We start from the raw sequence: 27,759 nt of genomic DNA on the forward strand, positions 1-27,759 counted from the left end.
CGGGGCTCCGCGCCGGCGGAGGGCGCGGGCAGGGCCGGGCCGGGTCGGGCGGCGCGCGCGCGCCTGCCGGCCCCGCTGCGGCCCTATGGCGCCTCCCGGCGGCTGCCGCGAGCGGTGCCCCTCCCGCCGCGGGGCCGCGCAAATTGCCGTGAAAAATAGAAACCGGCGCTTCCGCGGGGCTGCCCCGTCCCAGGCTGCGAGGCGAGGCGAGCCGAGCCGAGGCGAGCCGCGCCGCGCCGCTGCCTTCGGGCACCTGCTGCGCCTTCGCTTGTGAGGACGAAATGAGTGGAAGAGGCAGCACTCGGGTATTTTGACGCCACGTAAAGGGCCCCTCGGGAGGGCGCACAGGCCGCAGGAACCCCCCACCCCTGAAACGCTCCGGTGCCCCCATAGGAGCCCGGCCGCTCCCCGCCCCGCCCCCGCCCGGCAGCACCTGAGCACCCTGGTCCGCCCGCACAAGCCAGAAGGGAAAAACGCTGAATGAACATTTTCCCGAGTGTTTGGTTTCCGATAAGCCCGTTCCGAAGGGGGCCGGGTGCGTGAGGTCTAGCAGAGCCAGGCTGTGCGTTCCAGCCCGGCCAACCCGGAGCGCGGACGCCCCCCGCACGGCCGGCCCCCGCACAGACACCCGCACTTCTGAGCGCGGCGCGGCCCTGACACCGCACGAGAGGCCTGTTGTGTAGGATGGAAGCGCCGCAGGGCGAAACGAGGCGGGCTGCTCCCCGCGCCGGCCGGGGCGGAGGGAGCGCGGAAATGTAGAAAAGCAGAATAACGGGATTTTCCCACGCCTGCCCGGCGGGCTGCGGACTGCTCATGGTCCTGACCATCTCGCAGCTTTCCCGCAGCGGTTGCGTCTTCTGCCCCTCCGCTTCTGCCGGCCTTGAGGGGGGCGGGAATATTTTTTAATTTAAGCGATAATATTAAGTATGCAAATGAGCTGGGGCAGCGCGCCCCCCCGGCTCGTGCTCTCCCGAGCGGGCGACCCCTGGCGGTCGCGCCGAGGGACGGGCGGGGCGCAGGGGTGGGGAGCGCTGTCGAGTACGGCGGAGGGAACGGAGTGCGCGTGGTGCCCGGCTAGCTCAGTCGGTAGAGCATGGGACTCTTAATCCCAGGGTCGTGGGTTCGAGCCCCACGTTGGGCGTAATATCCTTTTGTTCCCCCCCTTAATCTCTTTTTCCTCCTTTATCTGATTTTTCCCCACTCGCGCTCTTCACGTCCCCTGCAGCCAACGACGGATAACTGCAGTGGTACCTGATTCCCCACCCTTCCCCGGAGCAGGGGGGCCCCAGATGCGGCCTTCTCCCGCCGCAGACTACAAGTCCCAGCGTGCCGCGGGGGATGCGGCGGGACGCAGCGCGCCTGCGCGGCGCGGCGAGGGCCGGGGCAGGCCGCGCATAATGCGGCGGAGGTGGTGAGGCCCCCGCGGGGAGGGGGCGGGAGGAGGGAGAGGCACTTATAAATGGCGCCCAAGCAGGACCCCAAGCCCAAATTCCAGGAGGGTGAGTGTGGATGGGGGGGCCGCCCCGCCTTGGGCGTGGGGGGTCCGGAGGCGGTGATGTGGGGAGGGGGGGGCGGCTGAGGTGAGATGGGGGGGCCAGGCCTGAGGGAAGGTGGCAGGGGCAGCGGCCTGGTTGGTAGCGGGCGGCGGTGCTGTGGGGAGGGAGATCCCCTTGGGGGCCCGGGGCCGGCTCCCGGCGGGGTGGCGGTGGGTTCCCGAAAGGCCGGCTTTAAACCCGCTGCTGCCGCTCGTTTCCCTGCCTTCGTGGTGGTGGCGGTGGTGGTGGGTGGGCCAAAAAGAAACAAAGGAACCGCTTTAAAGGGCGGGGGGGAGCGGAAATCCTGCTGCTGTCTCTGAAGGGTCGCGGCCCGAGGTGTGCTGCGAGGAGACGGGCCAGCGGCGGGGGCAGCCACAGCGCCGGCGGGCCCGCGGCGGCCTTGGAGGGGGCTCCTGACAGATCCCCACAGCTGCCTGCTTGCACCGCGGCTCAAGTGGGCCCAGCCCCTGCTGGAGGCAGCCGCTGCCCTCAGCCAGGACTCCCCTTCGTAATCAAGCAGGGAATAATTGCGATCTGCTCCATCTTGCAGTGCTTGTGGCCTTGAGGCAAGCTTTCAGTAAGGCTTTCAGCTAGACCAGGTTTGGACTCCAGTGTTTATGATCCCTCAGCACAGAGGATGATTTGCTTTTTAGCTTTCACTGCTCACCCCTAACAACGTGAGAATATGTGGAAAAAATGCATTGCCGTAGTTTTTGCCTCTCTTCCTGTTCCTCGCCTTTCCTACCAATAAGATGTGGGGTTTTCTGATCCCCTATTATTCTAAATAGGCTTCATTTTCTTGCAGGCATGGGCATTCATTGGCATTAAAACTGTTGAAATCTCCTAAGTCGATCAGGACTTTTATTTTCTTCAGTTTGAAACACGGTTATTATTTACCCTTCCTTGAAAGGGAGCTCAGTTAGGGATCCTCATACAGGAGGATTCATGGGGGCTGTATTTGGACTACAGCTGTCAGCTGTGGTGGAATCCATATTTACCACAAGCACCAGATTATTTTTTTAGGTGAATAAGGGTTACAATTATGCTTTTTCTGAGACTTTGCATACATTTTGAGTTTTAGATAATGGTTGTGGTTGATACTAATAAATGAAAATGCTTAGACAATGGTAAAGGAAAGCTTACTTTACCCTTTCCTCTCTACCTGTCCCTCACTTTGGCTTCTAAGCAGGACTTTCCACACGATTGTGATGTAGCTTTCAAAGCGCAGTTTGCAGAAGAATGACTGGAAGGCAGCCATTCTGGGTAGCTTAAACAACACTAATTGTGTGTGCTTCATGGCCGCTTATAGCGGAGCATGTTCAGTCGTGCATCAGCATTCCATGCCATGTGTTCATACCAATGGTATTATTAACCTGCAGAAATAATCAAGATTTTAATGTATGGTTCACATTATAATAATTAATCTGAAATCAAGGGAACTGCGGAAACTAAAACTTAAGTAGAATTCTAGGCTGAAATTATGTCTGTAGGAATATGAGCAACCTAAATTTAGTACAGAAGTTAAAATTTTTAGGCTTTTTTCCACAAATGTAAATGTGTTTGTGATCTCAGCTGTAACATTAAAAGGGAGAAAAGGGCTATGAATAAAGCTTCCTGCAGGGCTAAAACTTAAATGCTTTATTGTGGCCCTTCACTGCGTGACAAGTGAAAATTATTTTACTTGTAGATTTTTCAAGCTAAATGCACATCAAAGAGCGGTAAGTAGACTTAGAAGTTACCCATGTTGGTATTTTTCAGAAAGCAAAGGGTGAGGAGGTGACTGAACTTATGGTGAAAATCTACAGGAGCTAGGAAAACCTAAAGGCCAAGCTGGATGTACAAGTACCCCTTAAAATGGACTGATGTTTTTATGTATGCGTGAAAAAGGAGATCAGCATTTGGACAAATATGAATTAAGAGTTGTGGGTACTTAAGGAGTTCTGCATCTCAACGCTGGCTTTTTTAAAGCAAATACAAATGTCTCAGATGTCAGATTCAACAACTTTACTGTGAATACTTGTTTTGGCTTTATGGAGAGCATGGGATCCTACAGAATGGATTATAATGAAAACTTAAAACATGAGTAGTTTTTTTTCTAGTCAATGTAGGAATGAACTAGTAAATTTATAGTTGCATTTTGTTCAGTCAGAGTTTGGATGTGTTAGATGAAATGTCATGGTAGCCGTGCTGGTTAAAGAGGCCGTTGCTGTATCTGCTCATCTTCCAGTCTTAGTGGTGAAGTGGTGTGTCTGAATCCTCCTGCATCTGCTTCAGGCAAAATCAGGTGGTTTGTCATCAGCTCCCTGACAAACTGCGTAGCTGCCCTGACTCTGCCAGAAGTGTTTTGGGAATGAGTGGATGAGCTGCTCTGCCCCCTCAACAAAAAAAAATTTGAGAGGTGGGGACATTCAATTCCTGTTTGCAGAGCGAGTGTCTGTTTAGACCCCATCTGGTTAAAAGTTTCATTAACGTCATGTTATGTGTCTGTGGGGTAAAGAGGCAAATAAAGCCAGAACTGAACAGGATTTGGGACAGTCAAAGTTAATGGTTTGATGTGCCATTGACTCTATTTATCGCTTGAATATGCAGAAACCAGTTTTGAAGCATAAAATTTATGATGGAGGGTACTTTTAAACCTGTAGCCCATGAACTGGTCCTTCCCCCACCCTAGTCATTCCGGAGCAGCTCACAAGGAAGAAGGCACTCGGAGTTCTGTGACTGGTGAGACGGCCCGCTTCTGCGCGCCTCCTTCCCAGCCCTGTGAGGGGACTGAATAAATACCTGTGGACGTGTACTGTACAGCCTGCATATGGTGACTGTGACAGCTCTCTTCTGTCCTGTATGTCCTGGAAATAGTGGCAAGGACTGGATGTGTGCTACACCCTGGAGTGTATTCTGCAGCTTGTCTCCCTGAAAATGTGAGGTAGTGCAGCTTTCAAGAAGGAAACATCTGTACTCAGATATCCTGTGTTAAGTACGTTTGAATTCCCACAACATAACCACACAATAAGACCTTGCCATTGAGGCGGGGGGGGGAAATAGACTGAAGAACAATTTCTTCCTACTTAAAAACCACAAAGTGAACAATTTTTCTTGCTGTTGCACAAACCTGGCATTCTTCTGTCCCGTAAGTCGGATGGGGAAACAATGTTGGGGTCTCTCTCTTCCTGACTTCATTGAACTAGAAATACCAGGTGGTGTACTTCCTACAGGAAAAGGAGTACTAATAACATTTGCTTTTGTTCGTGTCAGAAGCTTAAGATGCAGAGGTGACATGTCTTATGAGAGCTAATTTCCTGCTCTGAATCAAAATGCAATGTCATGGAGACTAAAGACTCCCTTACAGTAAGACAGTTTTACCTACTTACTGCTTAAGTACTTAGGCTGAAGTAGTCCAATTTGTATCAAGCCAGTGTGTTTTGGTGTCTCCACCTGAAGTTCAAGGCTTTGAAGGAGCTCTCTGTGCCAGCCTTATAACAGGATGCAAGGGTGCCTGTAACTTGAGGTGGCAGTGGCTGGAGGTATGGGCAGGAATGTAAGTTTTGGTGCCAGTTGTTTGCCGAAGTCACCAACCATTCTGCAAAGCTCTGGGCAGGCTTGGACATGGTTTGCATGCAGCTGTCCTTGCATGAGTGCTCTTCAGGGAGGTCCTGAAGAATCTTTGCTTCCTTTGAATTTCTTTCTAGGCTGACACTGAATTCATTCTAATGTTGTACCTGATGATGTATAGTTTACAGAAATGGCACATTGGTTGTGTTCAAAGATGTTCTGATCTGCAACTTTCTTTCAGGTGAACGAGTACTTTGTTTTCATGGACCTCTCCTTTATGAAGCAAAGGTATGTGTGGTTGCTTATTCCTGCTGACGGTTCCGACTGTTCCCCAAGAAAATAAGGAATTGTATTAGTTTACCTGCTGTGCCTCACTAGATGGGATTAAGGACTGAAACTAAAATGAAGGAAAACCTGATAATGTATGAAATTAATTAGTTTTAAATTCTGGAGCTCTATATTATAGAAGAATTTCAGAAAACACAATGGTACTATGCAGCTATTCTGGAAAACAGCTAGAGGCTGGGTGGTCTTACGTGCTGAACATCTGATACACCTGTGTTCCTAGAACACTGGAAAGCATTTGTGCCCGCAGGACTCGGTGCTGGTGCTAATGCATGAGCTAGTAAGTTAGCTGCAGTTTGAGCTTCCTCAGAGGTGTAGGTGGCTGAGTACAATCAGAGGTCTTCAAATGGGACAGCACTGCAGAAGACAATGCTGGATTAAAGTGACAAAGGAAGTGGCATTCTCAGTTCTGGCTTTGTAACTGCAGAAACGATGCATTGCAAATTTGGAGGAGTGTCCCCCCTGCTTCAGTTGCAGGCCTCTGCTGCAACACTTTCAAGGATGTCCTTTTCTTGTGGGCCTTGAGCGGATGTCACTGCCATGACATCTGATTTACTGAAGGAATAGCTCCTAATTTGACTGCCTGTTTCCACTTCCTCTGAAATTGAAATGAAGGGCTTTTGTAGCTGTGTGGACTAGAAGACTTGCAGAAATTCCTGGGGCACTTTAAACAAAGAATTTTAATCCATTAGGTTTTAGTATCAGTAAATGTTAACTGATGGGACAACTTCAGCAAGGTGGTAGTAGGGAGGCAGCTAGAAGTACATGACCTCTCTCGTCATGCTATCAGGAAATAGTTGTTCTAATGTTAAAATAACATCCAGAGCATTGACAAGGGATCTGCTTGTCTAAAACATTTTCACTTCAGTGATTCTATTTTGTTCTCTCCCTTGCTCTAGAACTAGAGGACAAGTTCCTTGTGAGTGTAGGCTCTGAGTGTTGTCTTCTTCCAGTGCCTGCCCAGGTGCTAGTACAGAGAGGAGTGTAATCAAGGCTTCTGTTTTTGTGGAAACAAACTTCTGCTAGCAGCAACTTTAACTCTTTGGTCAATTAAACAGCTTAGAGCTGCTACAGCCGTGTGCTTATCCATGCTATGCTGTGCCCCTCTTCTGTACGCAAGGGTGGAATAAGTGTTGCAGGAACTGCCAGCTTGGTGTGCTAGAAGGGATTTCCCAGTTGGCAAGATAGCTTTTGGCTGGCTATTCATATTGAAAGTCTGGATCCTTCTGGGCTCCTGAAATGGCAGAAGGAACTGGGTTTAATTGTACAAAGGTGCTTTGTAGGTGGTAATGAATAATAACCTTAGCTTTCTTCCTGCTCATTTGATTTATTTTTCTTTTGTGATTCTCAATATGTAAGTTATTTTGTTCCTGATGACTGTATCCTTGGTTTTCCATAGCAAGATGATCACAGAAGCACTTGTTTGTGTTAAAGTAGTATGAAAAATTATGACAAACAGTAACTGTTGGTATATCTCTGTGCAATGTAGAGTTAAATGAGATTCACTTAAGACAATTCTAACCTCCAGCAGGAAGAAAAATATTTTGGTATAGAAATACATTTGAATCTCCTTTTACTTCATGCTCAGTTCTTATATTCTTCAAAACAAATAGACACTTCTTAAGCGCACAGTCTGTATTTGGCGGGCTTTAACTCCAGGACTATCACAGTGAGCCACAGGTGCAGTAGTATATCAAAGAAGATTAGGATATCCTTGCTCCTAGTTGCAGGTCTATGAGACTGGGTTTAAATTCCATATGTAGCATTTTGGAGATTAGTACTGAAATATGATGTTCCTCTCTGTTGTCAATTAATTTTTTTTTAATTGGTGAGAGTACAGGAAGGAGTCACCACAAAGGTCTTGAGAAAATGCGGTATGGTAGAAGGCTTTGCCCTCTTGAGTACTTAGAGGTAACTGAATTAGCATGGAAAGAAAATAGCAATTATGACTTGAGTCGTTTTTTACTTCACTGGAAAAAAATCCTTAAAAAGGGACTAAAAGCTAGAGCCGGAGAGGGTGATTCTTCATGTTTTACAACACGCTCATTATTTCACCATTAAAGTGGTACGGTGGCATCTGCATCTCAGTGTATCCAGAACAAGACTTGATACCTTTCTGCATGAAGTGCTGTATCCAAGCTGAAGTTGGTGGATTTAATTTGGTATAGCTAAGAAGTTCAGGGACATGAGGTGGGTTATGTAGTTTCTGTTCTGGGCTATGCTTTTGCAGGAAGAGGCATGTCTCTGGCTATGTTTTTCTTTTACATAGGTGTGGTAGCTTGAGCTCTTACATGCCAGACGGCAGGGGTAGGAGGAAGTTTTGTTATCGGGCAGCGTGCACAGTTGTTCCAGCTCACCTGAACATACTTGTCTGGATGAGCTGCAGCAGGGTCTTGCAGGCTGCAAGTAGGGCCGTGTAAACCATACGGTGGAAAAGTTTGTGAGGGATGCTTCTGAATCTGAGTGATACTGTGGAGTGGTGGGAACACATACATAACAAGGTTGCTCCCTCTTCTGATGGTTTTGCTTTAATATCAGTATATGAGGAAGTTACTGTATTCATAGGCCAGTCTTTTGATGGAAATAACTGTTTTTATTTACCTCATGTATACATTCTTAACATAGAAAAAGCCCTTACTGCAACTCTTTTTACTGCGTATAATGCTCTCTCTGTGGCTGTAGAGATCCATATTATTTATTTTACTTTTGAAGACTCCTCTACTTCAGCCAGCTTACCTGTCTGTGAGGTAGGGGCCTGCATGTGAACAAGCTCTCTAGTGAATGGCTTTTGGCTAACCTGGGGGTAGTAAAGTGACTGCTTGTTTACTCTTCTGGTCATCCTCAGGGGTTTCTGATCCTTCTCGTGAATGAAGGTGTCCCTTTGGATAGCTGAGGAGAGTTGCTTGTTTGCCTAGCCCTTCCAAACCTGTAAATAGGCAGTAATTTGTGTGAGAGAATGTACTTTCTGCTGTGAAATAGCTGTGAGTGTTTGATTCGCTTGCATGGAAGTCTCTGCATGTTTAAATTCCAAAAACTAAAAAACCAAAACTCATTCAGCTCCCTTTGTTCTCATTGGTACTGACTGAACTTTCTTCTCTGTTCCAGTGTGTAAAGGTTGCCATAAAGGACAAGCAAGTGAAATACTTTATCCATTACAGTGGTTGGAATAAAAAGTAAGTATTGCATAAAAGAAAAGCAGTATTTCATTTTCCTTTACGGGAAAATGCAAGCTTTGTCCATTTGAATTTGAGCTTGATGGACTAGCACTACCATGTCTGTGTTGTTAGGAGATTGTTTCTGAAATTGGTTTTTATACATAAGCCAATGATTTATAGTAACACAAAAAAACCCCATTGCCTAACTAAGCTTTTCCTTTAGCGCTTTGGTTGTATAGACAGACTAGCTCAGGGTGTCAGTAGACTAATGGGAATGCTTTATAACGTTCTGTTTGTTCAAGTTTGAAAATAGTTCCTGTAATTCCTCCCTGGCAGAAATATCTAGTACAAAAACTTCCTTGTTATGTGTTGGTAGGAGAGGCAACCCCTACTGAGGTGGAGCAAAACTCTCTACTCAAATACACAGTGTAGTTTACTTTTATACCACTTTTGGCAGCAAAGTTTGGTAGCAGAGAATTGGAGAAGTGTGCCTTAGTGAAGGCTGCTTTCAGAATGGGATGAATTCTGAACTTCAGAATGCTTCCTTCACAGAAGCAGATTTAGGCTGTATTTCAGTTCTTACTTCTCATGCTAAGGTAAAGTTAGAGATACTTTTCCCTTCTACAGAAATGGTAGGATTCTAGGTAAGAGATTTCTGAAGAATAAAGATGTCTCCATGAAATAAATGTTCAGCCTATTAAAGGTAAATGCTTTCATGAGATTATCACATTTATGTACTTGTCTTTTTTTCTTTCATTTGAATTGTGTTATCACTAGGTTTCAAATTCAGGAAAAGTGGAGTTTTTTTCTTAGTGATTAAAAGCTTCAGCTCTTCAGAAGTCTTTCAGAGAGCACTTTTTCCTGTTTTATTTGGGTTTGTTTCATTTCAATGCTGCAGACTCTAGAGTGAAGACTCTTAGTCACTAGTATCTTGATCTCACCAATGTGACTAAAAGCTGAACTTCGTGTTTTAATATGTGACTTTTTAAATGCATCTGCACACTCCCCTGCCAAATGGACAGATAAATGTCTTATTGTAAACACCGACAGTTACAGGGAGTGTAACTGATTTTTATAGTGGCTGCTGTATATTAATGAGCAGCATAAATTTGATCCTTCCGCTCCTCGTTTATCTCTGAAGGGTGCCATAAGTGATGTTGTGACTCCTGCTTTTCTCGCTTGTGCTGTTTGAGTTTTTTGCCTTCAAGCTTCCAATTAACTACATTAAAAGTGGCGTTGCTGCAAGATCTAGACAACTGGGCAATATGACTCCTTAATTTTGACTTCTGTAATTATGGTCCTTTATTATTTGTTGATTGCTTGACTTCTTAATATTTTTTTTTCAAATATCGACAGTTAGGATACTAAAAAAGTTTCTTCATCCTGCAGTATAATGTGCCACACAGTTATGTAGCACTTCTTCTGAAGGTCTCTTGCAGCTGTACAGGCAGGATTAAGATAAGTGGCTTAATTATCTGACCAAAGCACTATCCTAAAAACATAGTCTTAGAATGTGTACAGCTGGATGTGTGTTTCTCTAAGTTTTGGATGCTAAGCTTGCCTTGTCTTAACACTCTTGAAGACCTTGCATTCCTGTAGTAGTATTGGTTTTGCCACCTTGATGTTGCAAGACTGGCAGCTATTGCCATGAAAGGAAAATGACGCAGAGCTCTTTTGTACAAAAGAGCTTTAATTTGTGTACTTTAGAATAACTTGGCCACTTTTAATGTGTTTTATTTGATATAAATTGTCAGATTGCTCAGATTATCCACCTTTGTCAAAGTGGAATTCTTGCTGGTAATGGCAATTTTCCCCAACACCTGTTCTCTTAAATCGTTCACTTCAGATTCTTCAAATATTCATGCCATCTTGGTTTCCTTCACAGACAGAAATCAGAGCTCTTCTTCTTACAGTAAGATCTTATTGCTGAATTTGTTAACCTATAAAATGTTGGAATAGATAAGGAAACTTGCTTCATAACATAATTATGGCTACAGGTGTCCCATAATTTAGTAAGTGTAGAAAATTTTTGTTTTCCTGAGATGCTTCTTTTAAATTAAAGACAGTCCCCTCCCTCCTAAATCGCCCATCTTCAAGTTTGGGAAACTCTTTGGAAATGACTGAGGGTTACACTTCCTTAGAAAAACCGTTACAGCTTCAGTCAGTGGGGAATGCGTTTGGTACTTTGCACTTTCAGTTGTGCCAGTCCATGACTTGACACAAAAGCAGATTTCAGCCTCAAATTCTGTGAAGCTTTTAATTTACTATTGCCTGTAGAATGCGATTAGGTAATGTTTTTGAATGATCATTTGATTATTTTTTTTAATCTTTTTTCAGCTGGGATGAATGGGTTCCAGAAAGCAGGGTGCTCAAATACGTGGATACCAATTTGCAGAAGCAAAAAGAACTTCAAAAGGCCAATCAGTAAGTATGTTTGTTAAAAGTCCTTGTCTGTATATATTTTTTTGAAGAGCTTCAATCCAACAACTATATATCAAGGAAAGTTAGTTTAAAAAAACAAACAAACAAAAACTTCAAGAGGTGTTCATATGTTCATTTACCCTTGAGATGCTTTGGCTTATGGAGTTGTTCTGATCTTTGTCCTCTAGCAGTTTAGGAAGAACAAACTGCTATTTAGTTTTAAAAGAGTGATTAGAGGTTTCAAGAAGGGGTAGGCTGATGAAATGGAGGGGCAGCCTGACTAACTGCAAGTACATCCTGTAATGTGGAAATTATGTAGCTAAAAATGACCCTTGTGCAGTATCCTGAAAGTAGATTAAGTGGTAAGGATCTCCTCAGACAGCTGCAAGATGCCTACAAATACTTTGATTTTTATGAATGCTAATCTTCTTTAATAGATGATCTTTTATTGAGAAGCTTCTGAAGCAGAGTGCCGCTTCCACGTGATTCAGAATAACAAGGATTGTGGGAGGGGGAGGAAGTGGGTATCTATACTGCCAAGTGCTATATGAAGAAGCCTAAATCTTCTTGATAATGAGTTGAATATGTTCCTGCTCATGACACATGCGGATTCACAAAGCCATTTGCTAGACGTTCTCTAAATGTTTTGCATAACCTGGTCCCCTTTGAGGTAAAACAAGCTTCTTTTTCCATTAAGGTCTTATTTATGAATTTACTCTTTTTAAAGGGAACAATATGCAGAGGGGAAGATGAGAGGTGCTGCTCCGGGCAAGAAGACTTCTGGTCTGCAGCAGAAAAATGTTGAAGTGTAAGAAGCTTTTTATTAAAAAAACCCACAAACCCAAAATCAACACAAACAAAACCAAAAAACCCCACCCAAAACCCCCTCCCTAAGTTTTGCTTGTCAGTTTTACTGTTCATCTTTAGTATCCTTGTTAGAATGGTTCTGCAGGCTAAACTACATTAATTCTGGCATAACCCATACAAAAGTTGTTTCACTTTTTGTGGCATCAAAAAGGCCTTTGTTGAAGTATTTTATTAAAACTGCCCTCTTAAATTGTTCAATGTTTAATACTGAATCAAGCTACTGAGTAGACACTAACGCTCTGTGCTTTCTTTGCACTCTATTCCTCTTAAGTTAGTGAATTGACACTCAAAGTGGTGAGTCCTTGTAAGACTCTTATCTCTGTTAAATTGGTTTCTATATAGAATTTTGTAGTTCTTCCAAGCTGTTCAAGCACTTTTGAATAAAATCCTTAAAATGTCTTGCCTTCTTACTGTACAGTTGTTAAAACCTTATTTAAGGAGTCTTTGTTTTGCCATTTTTGACAAAACTAAACCTATGTGCTATTAAAAATTGTTTTGCATCTTAAGAGACCAGAAGCAAGCTCAGACATTTATTAGAAAAAATAATCTCAGGATGTAACTGTCAGATTTCTTTCATTTCATCTTTTTTTTTTTTTTTTCCCCAAGAATAGGCTTGTATGGTGTTATGTTTAGATTCTCTTAAGATCAGTACAGCTCTTCTGCTTTGCTCACGTGCCATGAAACTCTTCTGTTTGGGGTAGTACTTCACTTAGTAATGACCATCTTCATAATTAATGTGATGCTTTGAACTCCTGACTTCATTTATGATTCTAGTCTTCATAAGGAAGCTGCTGAAATGACATCAATACCTAAGAAGAGCATTTGGCAGCAGCCTCAGATTTCACATCTCGTTTATGGGCAACTTTATGTTATGAAATATGCATCATTGATTTGAGAAGTGCAGTGGTAGTGGGTGCAGCTTGTTTTGGTTTTTTTTCTCTAGATCCTGAATGCAGACTTCATTTTGGGATTATTCAAAGCTTAGCCAAGGCTGTAAATTGGCTCTTGGCCTCTGGAATGGGGAGGCTGATGGATCTGGCTGTAATGCTGCATGCCTGCTCCCTTGTGGTCTGTTGCTGTAGAATCTGAGGTGCTTTAACACCACTGGTTTGGTGTGCTCTGTCAGCTCAGGACAGGCTGCTGACAGGGACCTAGTCACCTGTTTGTGTTGATTTGGGCCTGAAAAAAAACCCAACGCAAATCTCTGTTTTGACATCTTCTAATGAATGTCATTAAAATCTGATTAAAACAGATGTAAATTATGACCAGTACTAATTCAGCTGCTTAGAGTCTTCTTGCGTTTTAGTCAGTGGGAGTAGAATTAATTTAATGTGTGATTTTGACACAGGTAGTGATGACTCCATTGTACATGCCTACAATTTGCATTACAGGGAACATACCAGTGGTAACTTCAGGATTCGGTTCCCCATACTGTCAGCTTTAGTCATCTTGGTAGTTCAGACAGATTGCAGTGGAATGAGTTTTTCTCTCTGGCTGAGTATATGCTAAATGTTAACCGGCGCTTGAAATCAGAGTTGGCTTAATCCTCTCAACGATACTTAATGTTGCATCCAAGGGAGACCCACACAGCAAAAATGTCTTCGTCTTAAGCCTCTGTGTAACTCTAAAGCATGTTACCAGGTCTGTCTTTACTCTTTGGTTGAAACCAGTTGGGGAAAGGAAGTGGCTTTGCTTTTTGCTATCATCACTATCCCTAGCATGGGTGGCTGTTTCCAGCATAGCAGAACAGACAATAAGCTAATTCTCTAAAGCTTCTGTTTCATGTTGATTGGAAAAATTAATTCTTTGATGGTGGACTTTCAGTTGTAAAGGGGAAGAAGGAAAACTATTGTCATGAGAACAGCAGTCTTGCATTGTGAAAGTTACTTATAAGAGGGTCCCATATGCTTGTTGCACTGATCTTGCTCCTAGTCTCTAGCTGTTGCTAGCATCCAATGCATCCTTCTAAATTAGACTTGTGCTTCTTTCGACAAAATCTCCCTATTTTTCTTCCCTGTTTGGAGGCTGAGGGAGAGTAAATACTTTGGCTTACCCTAGCAGCGATGCAGGGTTGTGATACCGATATATTATTGACTGAACTACTGCTTCTCACAACCTGCTTACAGCTAAAGGCAAGATGGTTCTGAAAAATCTCAAAACACAGTTCCAAAATAAAACTTCTGGATTGTTCCCTTGTTACGAAACTAAGGTCACTGCAGATACATGAAGTATGGATGGCGGGGAGGGGGAGAAACTGATCATGCATCTGTTCTAAAAGGGTAACGCTGTCAACCTATTTGGGCCTCAAAATTTACCTTTTGTAGCATTCTTGGAGGATTGAACAAAGGGAAAGGTAACTTATATTTTGAACCTTATTCTTCAGATAGCCAAACAATAATGGAAAGGAAATAACAATCTAAGCACAATTTATCCTCCAGGAATGTTCAGTAAGACTATAATATGCTGCTAAAAAGGTAAAGTTTTGAATCTTAAATAGATTCTCTTTAAGGCTAAACACTAGGTCTGACATTCTTTCCTTAACTCAACCCCCATTGTGCCTAGATTTTTCAGACGAGATGGAGCGCATACTGTTTGCTGTTTGGAGACCCCTACAATATCGACGCGGTGAGTTAAGGATGGATTGTCAAACCAGGATTTTCATCCTGAAATCCAAATCTCCTTGCTTTCATAGATTTCTTTTTAGAGACTCTTAAAGTCTTCAGTTGTAATAATGTAAGCTTTGGTAGCAATTCGGTTAACAATTATAAGCACTGCAGTATATGGTTTTGGGGTTGTTTTTTTTTTTAAAGCCAGTATGGACTACCAGTTTTTAGTCTCTCTGAAATGTATACCTTTTCAGCTGGAATAGGGTACAATATGCATTCAGTGTGTCCACTGTTTAAAAAGAAGTGGAGGACAACTGACTTCAGATTTTTGAAACTGGGTAGTTCTAGCAGGTTATGGTTGGTCTGCATGCTTACTGTAGCCTGGAGTTTGGCTTCCGTGGGAATCAGTAACAAACTGCACTGTCTGCTCTAAGTCTTGTGAGTGAGGCTGCTATGATAGGTGGTTAGAAATGTGAGGTTTGAACTTGCTCCTTAATGTGCTATATTTTTTTTCTTGACTTGAGTCTGTTCAGAATAACTGTTTCTGTAAACTGCAGCAACTGGTTCAAAAGCTTTTGAGACTTTGTAGAGCAATATTTGATCAAATAGAAATATGCATGAAGTGCAGGTTGTATACGTTGGTTTTTAAAATAATTATTCCTCTTACAGTAACTAGAAGCTATCATAGAAAAAAATTTTGTATTTTTATAGCAGGTTGCCAAAAATGAAATACAACACTACAGATACTGGCTTTTCCAGACTGTTTTATATGTAGCTCTGCTGAATTCCAACTTCTAAAAGTTGATGCTACTTTTGATAGGCCTAATATGATTAACTTGCAAAAAATCAGTAAACAATCAGAGTTAATGGGTACTTGGAAAATAAGGAGGACAACTGAGAGTGTTCTGGAGGGAAGATAAGGCACTGAATAACAAATTTGAGAATAGCATCTGTTTTTAAATGATATATATGCAAACAGTCTCATCAGAGATGCTCTTAAAACAGTATCTCAACTTGGGAGTTATTGTTTTTTCTTCTATTAGAAGTCTTGTTCTTACTCTGAACATATTACTCAAAAGCATATGCTCCTGCTGCATGTCTCTTGTGGCATCCTCTGCTATCTTTGGCACAGCTAGGAGTTCTCTCACAAGCTACTTCAAGTCCTGTAAATGTCAAGCGGCACGTGAACACTGCCTACATGCAGTTGTCTAGGGCTGTAACAGCATTGGAATGACTACACCAGCTGAAGCCAGAGGTTTTGCTAACCTCTTCTGCTGTCTGATGGTCTCCAGTAACATGTGCTTAGGGATAATAAAGTGAGTCAAGTCTAGAATGCTGTTCTCCCCCAAATACCTCTTTTTTTTTTTTTTTTTACTTCTAGCAGTCTGTAGTTAAGGGACTCGAGCTGAAGGCTGTATCCATGTGATGGGTTTAATAACCCTTTGTAGGACTGTCTTATGTTTATCTAATCTGAACCCTTTGGACTTCTGGCATCCCCATCTTGTGGCAGCGTGTTCTCATTTTAATTCAGTGCTGTGTTGAAGAGAGGAGGAAAGCGGGTGACTCCTTTCTCTTTCATATCTGCTGCTTTGGGTTTTTTGGTCTTTTTCATTAATCTTGAGGAAAGATTGATTAGTTCTTCGAGCTTCACCTTTTATCACTAGTGATACCTCTACCACACTTTTCTTGCCCAACTGCCAGCTTGAGAAAGCCCTTGTCTGCCTGGTTACTCCTGGTATAGAAGAGTTGGTAGTGTACAACAGCTTTTTTGTTTTCTCTCTTTTATTGTGTGCCTTCTAAGGTTAGGTTGCCTGACCAGGTACAGGAGACATACATGTATAAAATCCTGACTTTGGTTTTTATCCTTTTGCTAAGAGTGTTTGATGGTTTAATTGAATCTTCACAGGAATGCTGCTTCTCAAAGTTAGTGACTGAGCTGCTTGAGCAATAGTGGCCGATTTCGTACTTTTTTCCAACATACTTACTTTTCACACTTGAATCTTTTAATCTACTTTTTTATTACTAGTCACCTTGTATTAGGAGAGACTTTTTGATTTCATATGGCTTAGTTGCAACTGTTGTTTTATCAGTGAACTGGCACCTAATCTTCTTCTGTGACTTAAAAATGTATTGAACTCAAATGCCTGAGACCAAATGGTAGCTACCTTCATTCTCTGCTGCTCCTATTTTACCAAGCTATTGTAGGGAGGTTCTAACAGACCTCTAAGTCCCTTTAAAAGGCACATGGATTTGGGGAATGTAAAGTAGTTCTTATCGTCCACACCACTTTTATCTACCTGCTCATGGACTCCTAACTGTTGTGTGGAGTAAGTAAACCTCCCAAAGTCTTGTTTTTTTCCTGATGTCATTTGTCTGTGAACTCCCCTTTTCTAAGCTATTTTTATTTTCTACTGACAGTTCGAGACATGACCCAGAAGACACTCCAGTTTAGAGCTCTGAGCATTAATACCGACTTTTTTGTGCAAAGATTGCTGGCTTCTTGGGGTTTGCTGACATAATTGATTATCTTTCTTCTGATGAATGTCTGGAAAGGTGAACTGCATTCTTTCAGTATGTTTTCTATGGCGTCCTCTTTAGCCTCACCATTTGATTGTGAACACAGTCCTGTTTTGGATACTGAGGTTGGAAGTTCAGTATTACACTCTCATGGCATGGACTGCTTATTTTCCTTCTGAGTCTGTTGCCTTTGATACATAGCATTGCATTGTTGTGAGCTGTTCTGTAAGCTGTGATACTGTTTGGTTTTTACTGATTATCTTGTTTCTACAATTTCAGATGGTTATGTCAGTCATTCATTTATTTTCGGCTTTCTAATTCAGTCTCACATTTTAGTCCCTAATACTTGAATATTCTTGTTGCAGCTGTGTGTTCTTGTTCTGCTAAAATAAAACCCTGCAATGGGGGCTGGGTTAGCTTCTCACCAGAGCTGATTGCTGACCCTGCTTCTTTGAGGAGGTCATGTCTGACTGCAGTGGGATGCACCCTCTAAGTTTGAACTGCAAGGTCTTTAGCACCTTGCACTTCTGTTCAGTCTTTTAATTAAAACTCTTTCCGCAGAAGCTTCTTTGAAACTTCCATGCTACTTTTTAGTTTTGTTGTCAGTTTTCAGTGAAAAATGCCAGCCAGTAAGAGAAATATGTGAGTGAAGAATAGCAGCTGGGCTGTACTTGCTGTATAAAGGGAAGTCAGTGAAGGCTTTTGCGCTGCTTCTACATAGCAGTATAGGGCTTGCTGTACATAATGTAGTTGTGAAGTGGCACAAAAGGATGTGTTTTAACCTATCCTAGGTGAGTTTCATCTTTTTGTCACTTCAGGACTTGCATTCCATTTGTCCTTGCAGGAAGGCATTATCTGCCATCATGAGGAACACATATGGTGTTCTTCAGATGTATGTCTCAAAATGAGAGTCTCCTTGGTCTGATTAATGGAATCTAGTTATCTAAGATGTGCTGCTCATCTCGGTCTCCAGCTTCTGTCAGTAGGGCTGCCTATAACATCTGTGATACAGATGCTGCATCTTTCTCCTGGATGTCCAGTGCTCTGTGTGCTGCTGTTGTGTACAGTAACTGGGGCATTACACCTTGCAGAGCTGCCCTCACCTACTGAGGAGCATTATTCCAGACAGTCTGCTGCACAGGCTGTTAAAAACCTGCCAAATGCTAATGTTTTGTCTCTAACCCTAGCTTTTCCTGTTTGTTCCCTAACGCAGATTTGTCTTTTAGACTTTTCAAACAGATGGCTGCTTTGTCTTGAAGCAGAGGCATATGACTTGAAATATAAGGAATGAGGTGGGAGAGCACAAGCAACTGCCTAGAATGGTTTATGCTAGACTTTGTGCTTCGGTAACATAGATGTGGTTTACTGTCTTAATTGCAGTAGTTCCTTAAGTACTTTATATTGCCTGTTCCATTTTTTTAGGAGACTACTTCTAGACTAATGCTTAACATTATGTTTATCTTGTGATTTTAGTTCTGGAAAGAACTCCCTGTTCTTCCTTGTTTACTCTAGGTTTGGAAGAAAAGACTTTCTCTTCAATACACAAATCCATTATCAGTGACTTAACTTGGCAATTGTTCCTTCTTCCTGGGAGGGATGATCTTTATTCTGCCCATAGTTTAAGCCTAATGCTTGTTTGTGATTTGAAGCTTGAAAAAAGCCTTACTCTTCCTATGTTCAGACCTTCCTAGAAACTCTGCCTGCTTCCTGACCCAGATAAACCCAGTTCAAAGCCTGAACACGAGTCACTTGAGATAGTGGTGAATTTCCAAGGAAATATTCTTGTACTGATAAAGTTTTATCCACACAGTCTGCGTTTTTTTGAGAGGTTTAACTGGACTCCTATTAATAGTGAGCAAACTGAAACATGACTAGTAGTACTCTGAATTAAAATTTTCTGAAAATGGTTAGTAAATCTACAAAGTTAAGATAATAACAAAAATACTTGTTAGGACAGTTTAATTTTGTCATTGACACTCTTGACCTTTCTGAATATTGACATGTTGTGTGCATTTATTTCAGGTGTCTTTAAAATTTTTGGAAGTACAGGTCCTCATTTGGAATAAAAATAAGGGCTAGAGATAGAGACTTTAGAGAAGTGTGAAGTGTGTAAATTAGAAACACTAAGTGCTGAGAGAAGCATTTGGAAGAAGATCAATATTAGGGACAATGCTATTCAGTACTGTTCCAAATGTTTCTAGTAAGTGGCAAGTATAATTGCGATCTCACCTAAAAGGTGATGACAGAATTGTAGGCAGTTCATGCAGCTTCATGCATAGAATTCCGATAGCGCTATTTAAACTTCCCTCTACTGCCGTAGTGGTAAAACTGTGGGTTTGTTGGGGTTTTTTTCCAGAACTTGACTGGAAGTTAATTCAGTTGACTGAGATCTATCCGATAGCTCACAGCACTTCTGTTTCCTTGTCCCATGTTCTATCTCTGATCCCTGAAATACAGAAATAAACCACCTACCAATCTAGTGTGGTTTTCCAAGAGCATGAAGCATCTGTAGATGTTACTTGCATAAGTGTCAGTCAGTACTGTTTTTGAGTATTCGTGTGTTCTTGGCATGCCTTCTGAGCTTTTGTAGGTTTAAGTTAGTGATTCCCGCCCCCCCCAAATGATGAATTATAACCTGTTAAATGAAAAATCTGGTAGTATTATAACTGTGCTAAATCATACCAGACACTTCTTTCATGTGCTTTTATCTAAATACCCCATAGGCCACAGTGTATTTGCTCATTGTTCTGAACCTAGTGGACAATTTTTCTGGCTTTCTACTTCCGATTCTTTAAGTACCACTATCTTTATATTTGCAATAATTTGTGTTCTTCTTGCAGGAAAACAAAAAAGAACAAACAGAAAAGTAAGTATGTCTTTATTTTGTATATAAGTGGATAATCTTAGTGAAGCTTTCCTAGTTGAAGCAGATTTAAGGTCTTATTCCAGCTAAGTTTACTTACTCTCACCTTGTTTTGTTCCTCTTGGACTTCAGATGTCTCTTCCTTTTGGTCAGGAGGAATGCGTACTTTTCTGGTTTGTACATAAACTACTTGTTTCAATCTGTCAAGATTCTGACCTCTTGCAAATTAAAAGCAAAGTTATGCTTTTCAACAGCATGAAGCTGTTGAAGTAATTTAATAAGTCAAGCTTATGCTTCCTTATTGAGATGGAGACGTGACATAGAAGCTATGCCAAGTCACATGGAGGACAGGGAGGTGATGTGGGACAGCCAGCATGGCTTCACCAAGGGCCAGTCCTGCCTGACCAACCTAGGGACCTTCTGTGGTGGAGTGACCAGGTCAGTGGACAAGGGAAGAGCTACCGATGTCGTCTCTGGTCTTCTGTAAGGCCTTTGACACTGTCTCCCACAACATCCTTCTCTCTAAATTGGGGAAAGATGGATTTGATATGTGGACTGTTGGGTAGATGAGGAATTGGTTGGATGGTTGCATCCAGAGGGTAGTGTTCAATGGCTCAATGTCCAGATGGAGATTGGTGATGAGTGGTGTCCCTCAGGGGTGTGTATTGGGACCAGTACTCTTTAATATCTTCATCAGTGATGTCAGCAGTGGGATTGAGTGCACCTCAGCAAGTTTGCAGATGACACCAAGCTGAGTGGTGCGGTTGACATGCCTGAGGGATGGGATGCCATCCAGAGGGACCTGGACAAGCTTGAGGAATGTGCCTGTGTGAACCTCATGAGGTTCAACAAGGCTAAGTACAGGGTCCTACACCTGAGTTGGGGCAACCCCTGGTATCAGCACAGGCCAGGGGTTGAAGGGATGGAGAGCAGCCCTGCTGAGAAGGACTTGAGGGTCCTGGTAGATGAAAAGCTGGACAGGAGCCGGCAATGTGAGCTCGCAGCCCAGAAGCCAACCGTGTCCTGGGCCACATCCAAAGCAGCATGGCCAGCAGGTCGAGGGAGGGGATTCTGCCCCTCTGCTCCACCCTGGTGAGACCCCCCCCCCTGCAGTTCTGCATCCAGTCCTGGAACCCTCAGCACAGGAAGGACGTGGTCTTGTTGGGAGCGGGGCCAGAGGAGGCCACAGAAATGATCAGAGGGCTGGAACAGCTCTGCTGGGAGGACAGGCTGAGACAGTTGGGGTGGTTCAGCCTAGAGAAAAGAAGGCTTCAGGGAGACTTTACTGCAGCCTGCCAGCACTTAAATGGGGCTTATAAGAAAGATGGGGACAGACTTTTTAGCAGGACCTGTAGCGGCAGGACAAGGGGTGATGGTTTTAAACTAAAAGAGGACAAATTCAGACTAGACATAAAGAAGAAATTTTTCACAGTGAGAGTGGTGAAATACTGGCCCAGGTTGCCCAGAGAGGTGGTGGATGCCCCATTCCAGGACACATCCCAGGTCAGGCTGGACGGGGCTCTGAGCACCCTGCTCTAGTTGAAGATGTCCCTGCTCACTGCAGGGGGTTGGACTAGATGACCTTGAAAGGTCCCTTCCCACCCAAAGACTCTATGACATCTGCAAAGCTGAGTTGCTGGTTCCAAAAATTCTTCTTAATGTTACAGATACTGACATACTGGTTTGGTTTTAATGCAGAAACTGTGATCTTCGGATAAGTGTAAATATAGCAGTTTAAACTGTCACAAATATGTGGAACTTCCAGAATACAGGTAATGTTTAAAACAAAAACAAAAAAAACAAGTGAAGAGGCGACCTGGGAGAAATCTGAGTCTACTTTTAAATCCTTACAAATCTTTTTTTACTGGTATTTCTTATTAACTTACTAAGCAGCATAATGTCTTTTTTTTCTGTACAGCTCCAGGGATTGGAGAAGGGAGCAGTACCAGTGAGACTCCTCAGCCTCCTAGGAAGAAGAGGGCTCGAGTAGATCCAACTGTTGAAAGTGTATGTATTTCTGATTCTCACACAGCATTTTTGATAGAAAACAGGAGAGTTGATTTGCTCAGAAATACAGGCAGCAATACTTTGTCCTGCAGCATGGCACTGTGAAATGTTACAACTTGCAAAACTAAGGTTCCCAAGTGGCCTTGAAAAAACTAAGCTATTTCCTTGTTCCCTGCAGAGCCTACAGGAATTACTGTGGTAATTCCTCAGTGAAGTGGTATATTTCAGTTGTGAAAACAAGGAATATGGGTGACTCTTATCTTGGACAGTTATCTGAAAGTAATTGGTCTGGCTTCACTTTTTTTAGGAAGAAACATTTATGAACAGAGTGGAAGTAAAGGTGAAAATCCCAGAAGAGCTGAAACCATGGCTGGTAGATGACTGGGACTTGATCACCAGGCAGAAGCAGGTAACTTGTCAAAAGAGCAATCTGGCCATTTATAGGCAAGGACGCTAAAACTAGACTTTCATATCCTCTTCGAATGCAGTGTAGTGAAATCTCTTGTAGATTTTGACAGCAGCCTGATGGTTTACTTGATAGTCCTCATTCTGGTTGGATTTTAAGCAAAGGTCACCTGTGAGTAGGACTGTGGCTCAGCAGAGTTGCATGTAAACTTGTGGAATAGACTTGGTCTAATCAAGCATAAGCTAGAAATGCAAATAATTTAAACTTACTTAAGTGTTAAGTACAGTGTTAACTCTGCATGCTTGGCCTGCTGGTATGTTTTGAACAGTTTACTTAGCTGGTAAAGAATTGGTCTGTAGGAACATCACATGTGATGCATATTTTGCCTCAGCTCCTTCCTGCCTTGTTTACATGTCACTCACTGCCAAGTTCTGCGAGTATCTTAAGTTGTTCTGCAGCTCTGACAGAAAGCTGTCGCTCAGGATAGTGATTCTTAACTTCTGACAGGCTGGATCCATATAAAGCTTCCTGTTAAGTAAATTAAACTTTGCTTTACTGTTTTAAAAGCATAAAACATTTTCATGAACTTAAAATATATTAATGAATCATGACCTGTTTCTTGTGTGAAACTGCTTACTAAAATGGGCAAGAAGCATGGAAAATAATAACTGCTGCAAACTATTTGCTGCTGTTTGGTAGGCTGCAGTTGAATGCTGTAGCTTACTGCTACTCAGGTACTGTCTCTGTTCTTGCAGTCCCAGACACATAAAAATCTTGTTCAAGTCCTGCATGGATAAGGCTGACTTTTCTTGGTGAATACAAATCTTAAAACTTGCATTGGCAGTAAAGGTGCTTAAGCACTGCTATGTGTTATGCTGACTCCAATTATGGAGAATTAGGGTTTCTTTTCTGCCCGGATGTCTTCAGACTGTAGTGCTCTTGTGCGAGGAAATAGATAAGTGAAGTCGGGACCATGCCACAAAAAAACCCAACCAACCAAAAAAACCCAAACAACAACAAACCAAAACACCCAAGTATGTGAATTTGCCGTACTACTGAGCCTTGCCATATACTACTGAACTAGTGTCTGTGCGTACAGTGATCTGTGTATGGTATTAAAGAAGGAAGTTAATCCTTGGTGAATCAAGGCTGGGAATATCTGTAAGCTCTATAGTTCTAATACTCTTCAGACTGTGCAGGCAGTGAACCTTCCCAGCAGGTGCTTGGCAGGCTTATTTGCTTTGCAGTGGTAGTAGTGCCAGGTGCTGAACTGTGGATGCACGAAGAGCAAACAGAAGAATGGGCAAAATGGTCAGCGTTGCTTTTAACTGCTCTGTGGCCTGGTGCAGGCAGGTCTGTAGGGGGGTGTGTGTGCTTTGTGTACCTTTTGATTCTTGAGGTGACTTCAGCAGTTCATCATCAGGTTGCTATTGAGCAGCACAAATGTTAAAAGGAAACATGGATATAGTTGTTCTTACAGTTTTTTGGTATGCACAACTAAAACAGTTGGCTGGTCCTTTAACACTTAACATCTTAACCTGTTAATTTTATTCTAGAAATGCCCTTATGTACTTTGGCTTAAATTTAGCATGCAGGTGTAAATGTCTGCATAAATTAGACAACTTTTATTTGTTCAGTTTTACTTCTTTTGTAGCTCTTCTATCTTCCTGCCAAGAAGAATGTTGACTCCATTTTAGAGGATTATGCAAACTACAAAAAATCACGAGGAAATACTGATAACAAGTAAGTAGTGGTCATTTCAAACTTTTAAATACTTCTCTTGCTGCTGTTGTTGGGCTTGCATTTCATGGAGAATTTGGTAAGGCTGTTCAACATGTCCCACCCCTATGTCTAGCTTCATGTTCCAAGACCAAAGTGATCGAGGAGTTTAGAAGTCTTTGAGGAGGTAATTCAAGAATGCAGTTCTGCTTTCTGACATTATTTCTGCTTCCCCCACTTCCCCTAAGCCTTTTCCTAAAGGAAGCTGATACAAGCCAAGTGACTCGTTCTCCACCCCTTCATTCTAGCTCAGGCTTCCTATGCTGGGTGAATAGATTCAGTGACAGTTGCTATGTATGAGCTGAACAAACTATCAAAAAAGCTATCTAGCAGATGAGCAAAGTGTTACTGTATGGGTGGACTCTCACGGAGGTAGAGGGGTGGGGGACAGGGAGGTAGATGATGACTTTTAAAAGAATCAGATGGGCAGAGCTAATTAGCTTGAGGTGATAGCTTTGAAGATTCTTATTAGTAATTACCCCAGCAGTCCAGCCCTGTAAACACACCTTGTTTGTTGTTTCTTGAACGAAGCTTTCCTGTTTTAAAGGGAGAGAAACTAGGTATATGTGACGTTATTTTTTTCCATTCAAGAGGAAGCACACTATTGACTTGTCAGGGTGTTTTAACATTCTCTTATGTAATTGTCCTAATGTCTGTTCTAAACTTGTTTGCAGGGTGGAGTGAGGGTTATACTTCTCAGATTTGCAGTGTCACTGCTAATTCCTGCACAGTTATTCTGCAATTAGTTGTGAAGTTGGAGTCCTGCGGTAGTATGGCATTGAGAGGCCTAGTTAGAAAGGGTCAGTTGCCTGAAATACTGTCTGGCTGTCCCTTTCCATTAAGCAGGAATTCAGTCTGATTACTTATAGTATTGTACTCTTAAACTGATGTGAGCTGGTATTAATGTTGGTTGAAAACACAAGAGCTAGTTAAGTGTCCTTAGAAATACTGGCTTTGAAAGGACTACTCTAAGAGTTAGCTTCTTTGAGTAAATGACTAAAAGCAAGACTTTTCTTGGTTTGCCTAAATTCTTCCTGAGTTCAGAACAGTCCATTTTTGAAGGAGGTTTTGAAATACATTGCTCCCTGCAGCTGTACACTTTAAGGTCTCCTGGCAAATTTCCTTGAAAAATCTGAAGGCTTGTGAAAGACCTTTACGATTTTGATGGACTTACCAAGCCAAGTCTCATCTTGTGTCCATCCAGTCAGTAGAACAAGACTTGCAGTGTTCTCTCTGTTTACCAGGGAGTACGCAGTCAATGAAGTTGTGGCTGGAATTAAAGAATACTTCAATGTCATGCTGGGAACTCAACTGCTGTACAAGTTCGAGAGGCCCCAATATGCTGAAATTTTAGCAGATCACCCAGATGCTCCAATGTCTCAAGTCTATGGTGCCCCACACCTGCTGAGGTTATTTGGTGAGTATGACCTCTAGAGATGGAAGCAGAGCAGTTAAAAGTATTCAAATGCTTCCTTCTCCTGTCTTGAGTATCGGTGGGTATGAACTGCAGAAATTTGACAAGCAACTATGAAACGTGGTTCCATTCTTTCCTTACTACATGTGCTTAAAATGTTCAGAGCCATTCAGAGGTCTGAATGGAAATGGATTTTCAACAGTCCAGTTATTTTAGGTGAGCTTGTGTATATTGGAATAGATTCCTGCAGTGCTTTTATATGCTACTATAAGGTTTTAGACTGTACTTAAATACTTGTTAAAGTTCTTTATAACTAAGAAGTGCTACTTCTTTTGAAACAGTACGAATTGGAGCTATGCTTGCTTATACTCCTCTTGATGAGAAGAGTCTGGCTCTGCTGTTAAACTATTTGCATGACTTCTTAAAGTAAGTACTTTTTAAGTCTCTCCAGTTATACTGAGGTTATTGCTAGTTAGATGTGTGTTTACCTATTAGCCTGCACTTTTAAACTGTCCAAGTCTGCTACTTGTTACAAACATTTATTTGTAGTTGCTATAAAAAGCAGATGACAATTACAGCAAACGATTGAATTACACAACAGTTACTCAACAACAATTGAGCAAATGTTAAAAACTGATGAACCTTACCGATGTTATTTCTGGGACAAGCTGTCATTGTAGCTTTAGTGCACTGCAGTACCCTGTGGTGCTGGAGATGTGTTACTTGGGATGCAAACCTCTAATGTGAAATGCTTCTTAAAAAAACCAAAAACAACCCAAACCAACAATGACAACAAAAAAAAAACACAACAAAAAAAAAAACCAAAAAACAAATCACACATTTGATTTCAGACAGGTGATTAAATACTTCCTCACTGCTATAAGGAACTACGGAGTCACTTGCTGCTTAGTTCACCTGTAAATGTTTCCTGAATGTGAGATTCTAAAATGGAATTAAACTTCAGTTTAGTGTCTGAGGTGTCATAACTCTATTCTGTGATACATATGTATGAGGATGACATCAGCAGCTTCCATGCATCTGTACCGCGCTGGAGGGACACATTCAGCACGATTATGCTGCTTCAATTCATTTATACATATATGTAGGGAAGGTGTGCGGTACGAAACTGTGCGACCTCACAGCATGGGCACAGCTTTTAGCTTTTGCTGTACTGGGAGCTTTTCTTGGTCAAGTTTACTAAAGCTGTAAACTTCCGATTGATTACATCATGGAAAAGATAAATGTTCTGTGTATTCTCATACAAGGCTTCAGTGGTCTACTGATAGTGTTTGGAGATCCTGATTTGCAAATAATTAGGGTAACAAAGCATTAAGCCGTTTTGCCAGTAAATACCAGCTTTTACCTCTGTGTGATTGGATAAACTATTGGAAGTTGAATGAAAACCCTCAGGAAATCCAAGACAGCTCTGCAGTACAACTAGAAATGGATCAGCCTCACTTCCCGGGCAAACTTGCCTTGGAGTAGTCCTAGAGTCTTGAGCTGATCGTAGTCTTTTGGGTAAGTCTGAAGTAAACGCAAGTGCTAAGGAGCTTTCAGCTGTAAAGATAGAAACGTGAAGCCAGTGCATTGACCACAAATCCCTGAACCCGTTTGAGAAGTAATGGCATATAATGCTTATGTTCGGCTGTTGCACGTAGCAAAAGGAGCACTGGTCAACCATAGTACTCACTCATTAGCTGTCTCTGTTCGTATTTGTGCAGACAGAACTTCATGCTGTCCTGCTCCTTGTTCCTACCCTGTTGAGTACCGTCGGTAGTAAATGGATTCTTGGTACAGCAGCTGACTGAACCTCAGATGTAAACTATTTCATCCTGTTAATCTTAACCTCCCTGTGCTCACTTGGGGCTAGAGTTGTTTGACAACCTGTTTGGAATTTTTTTTTTTTTGGCATGAGCTGTCAAATCTTTAATTGCTTTACACAGCTGACTTTAGTAGATACATGTTGGTTTTCTACTCCTGAAATCATGTCTTATGGTCTCAGCAGACACCTAACGAATCACTTGTGATGTTAAACAATGGAGACTTCAGGCAAGAAGGTGTAATTAATCTTTTTATTATCTTTCATAGGTATTTAGCAAAGAATTCCTCTGCATTGTTCAGTGCCAGTGACTATGAAGTAGCCCCTCCTGAGTATCATCGGAAAGCAGTATAATACTGTGCTGCTTTACAATGAAGTGATAATTGGGTCCTTGTAATACTGTCAGCTTCTACATCTTGTTCTTCACCTTTCTATTGCACATGTCTCTTGCACAAATTATGTAAACATAAAGTGAA

The 27,759-nt window shown here is 42.4% G+C and overlaps 1 protein-coding gene across 2 annotated transcripts; it reads left to right on the top strand.

Annotated features, from left to right (window-relative positions):
• Positions 1-1,459: 1,459 nt before the first annotated feature.
• On the top strand, positions 1,460-27,759 carry MORF4L1 (mortality factor 4 like 1; the record flags this gene model as incomplete). Of its 2 annotated transcripts, XM_082005270.1 has the most annotated exons (13): positions 1,460-1,499; positions 5,326-5,372; positions 8,535-8,602; positions 10,922-11,008; positions 11,733-11,813; positions 14,435-14,497; positions 19,836-19,861; positions 21,777-21,865; positions 22,173-22,274; positions 23,926-24,014; positions 25,295-25,467; positions 25,806-25,890; positions 27,553-27,759. In XM_082005270.1, 13 exons carry the CDS (start codon positions 1,460-1,462, stop codon positions 27,635-27,637), a joined length of 1,035 nt encoding a protein of 344 aa, XP_081861396.1. In that variant the 3' UTR covers positions 27,638-27,759. The 2 variants fall into 2 exon arrangements, with proteins under 2 accessions (XP_081861396.1, XP_081861397.1); XM_082005271.1 differs by lacking the exon at positions 14,435-14,497.

This window comes from Phaethon aethereus, assembly GCF_964289735.1.
Source record: "Phaethon aethereus genome assembly, chromosome: 12".
Taxonomy (NCBI): Eukaryota; Metazoa; Chordata; class Aves; order Phaethontiformes; family Phaethontidae; genus Phaethon; species Phaethon aethereus.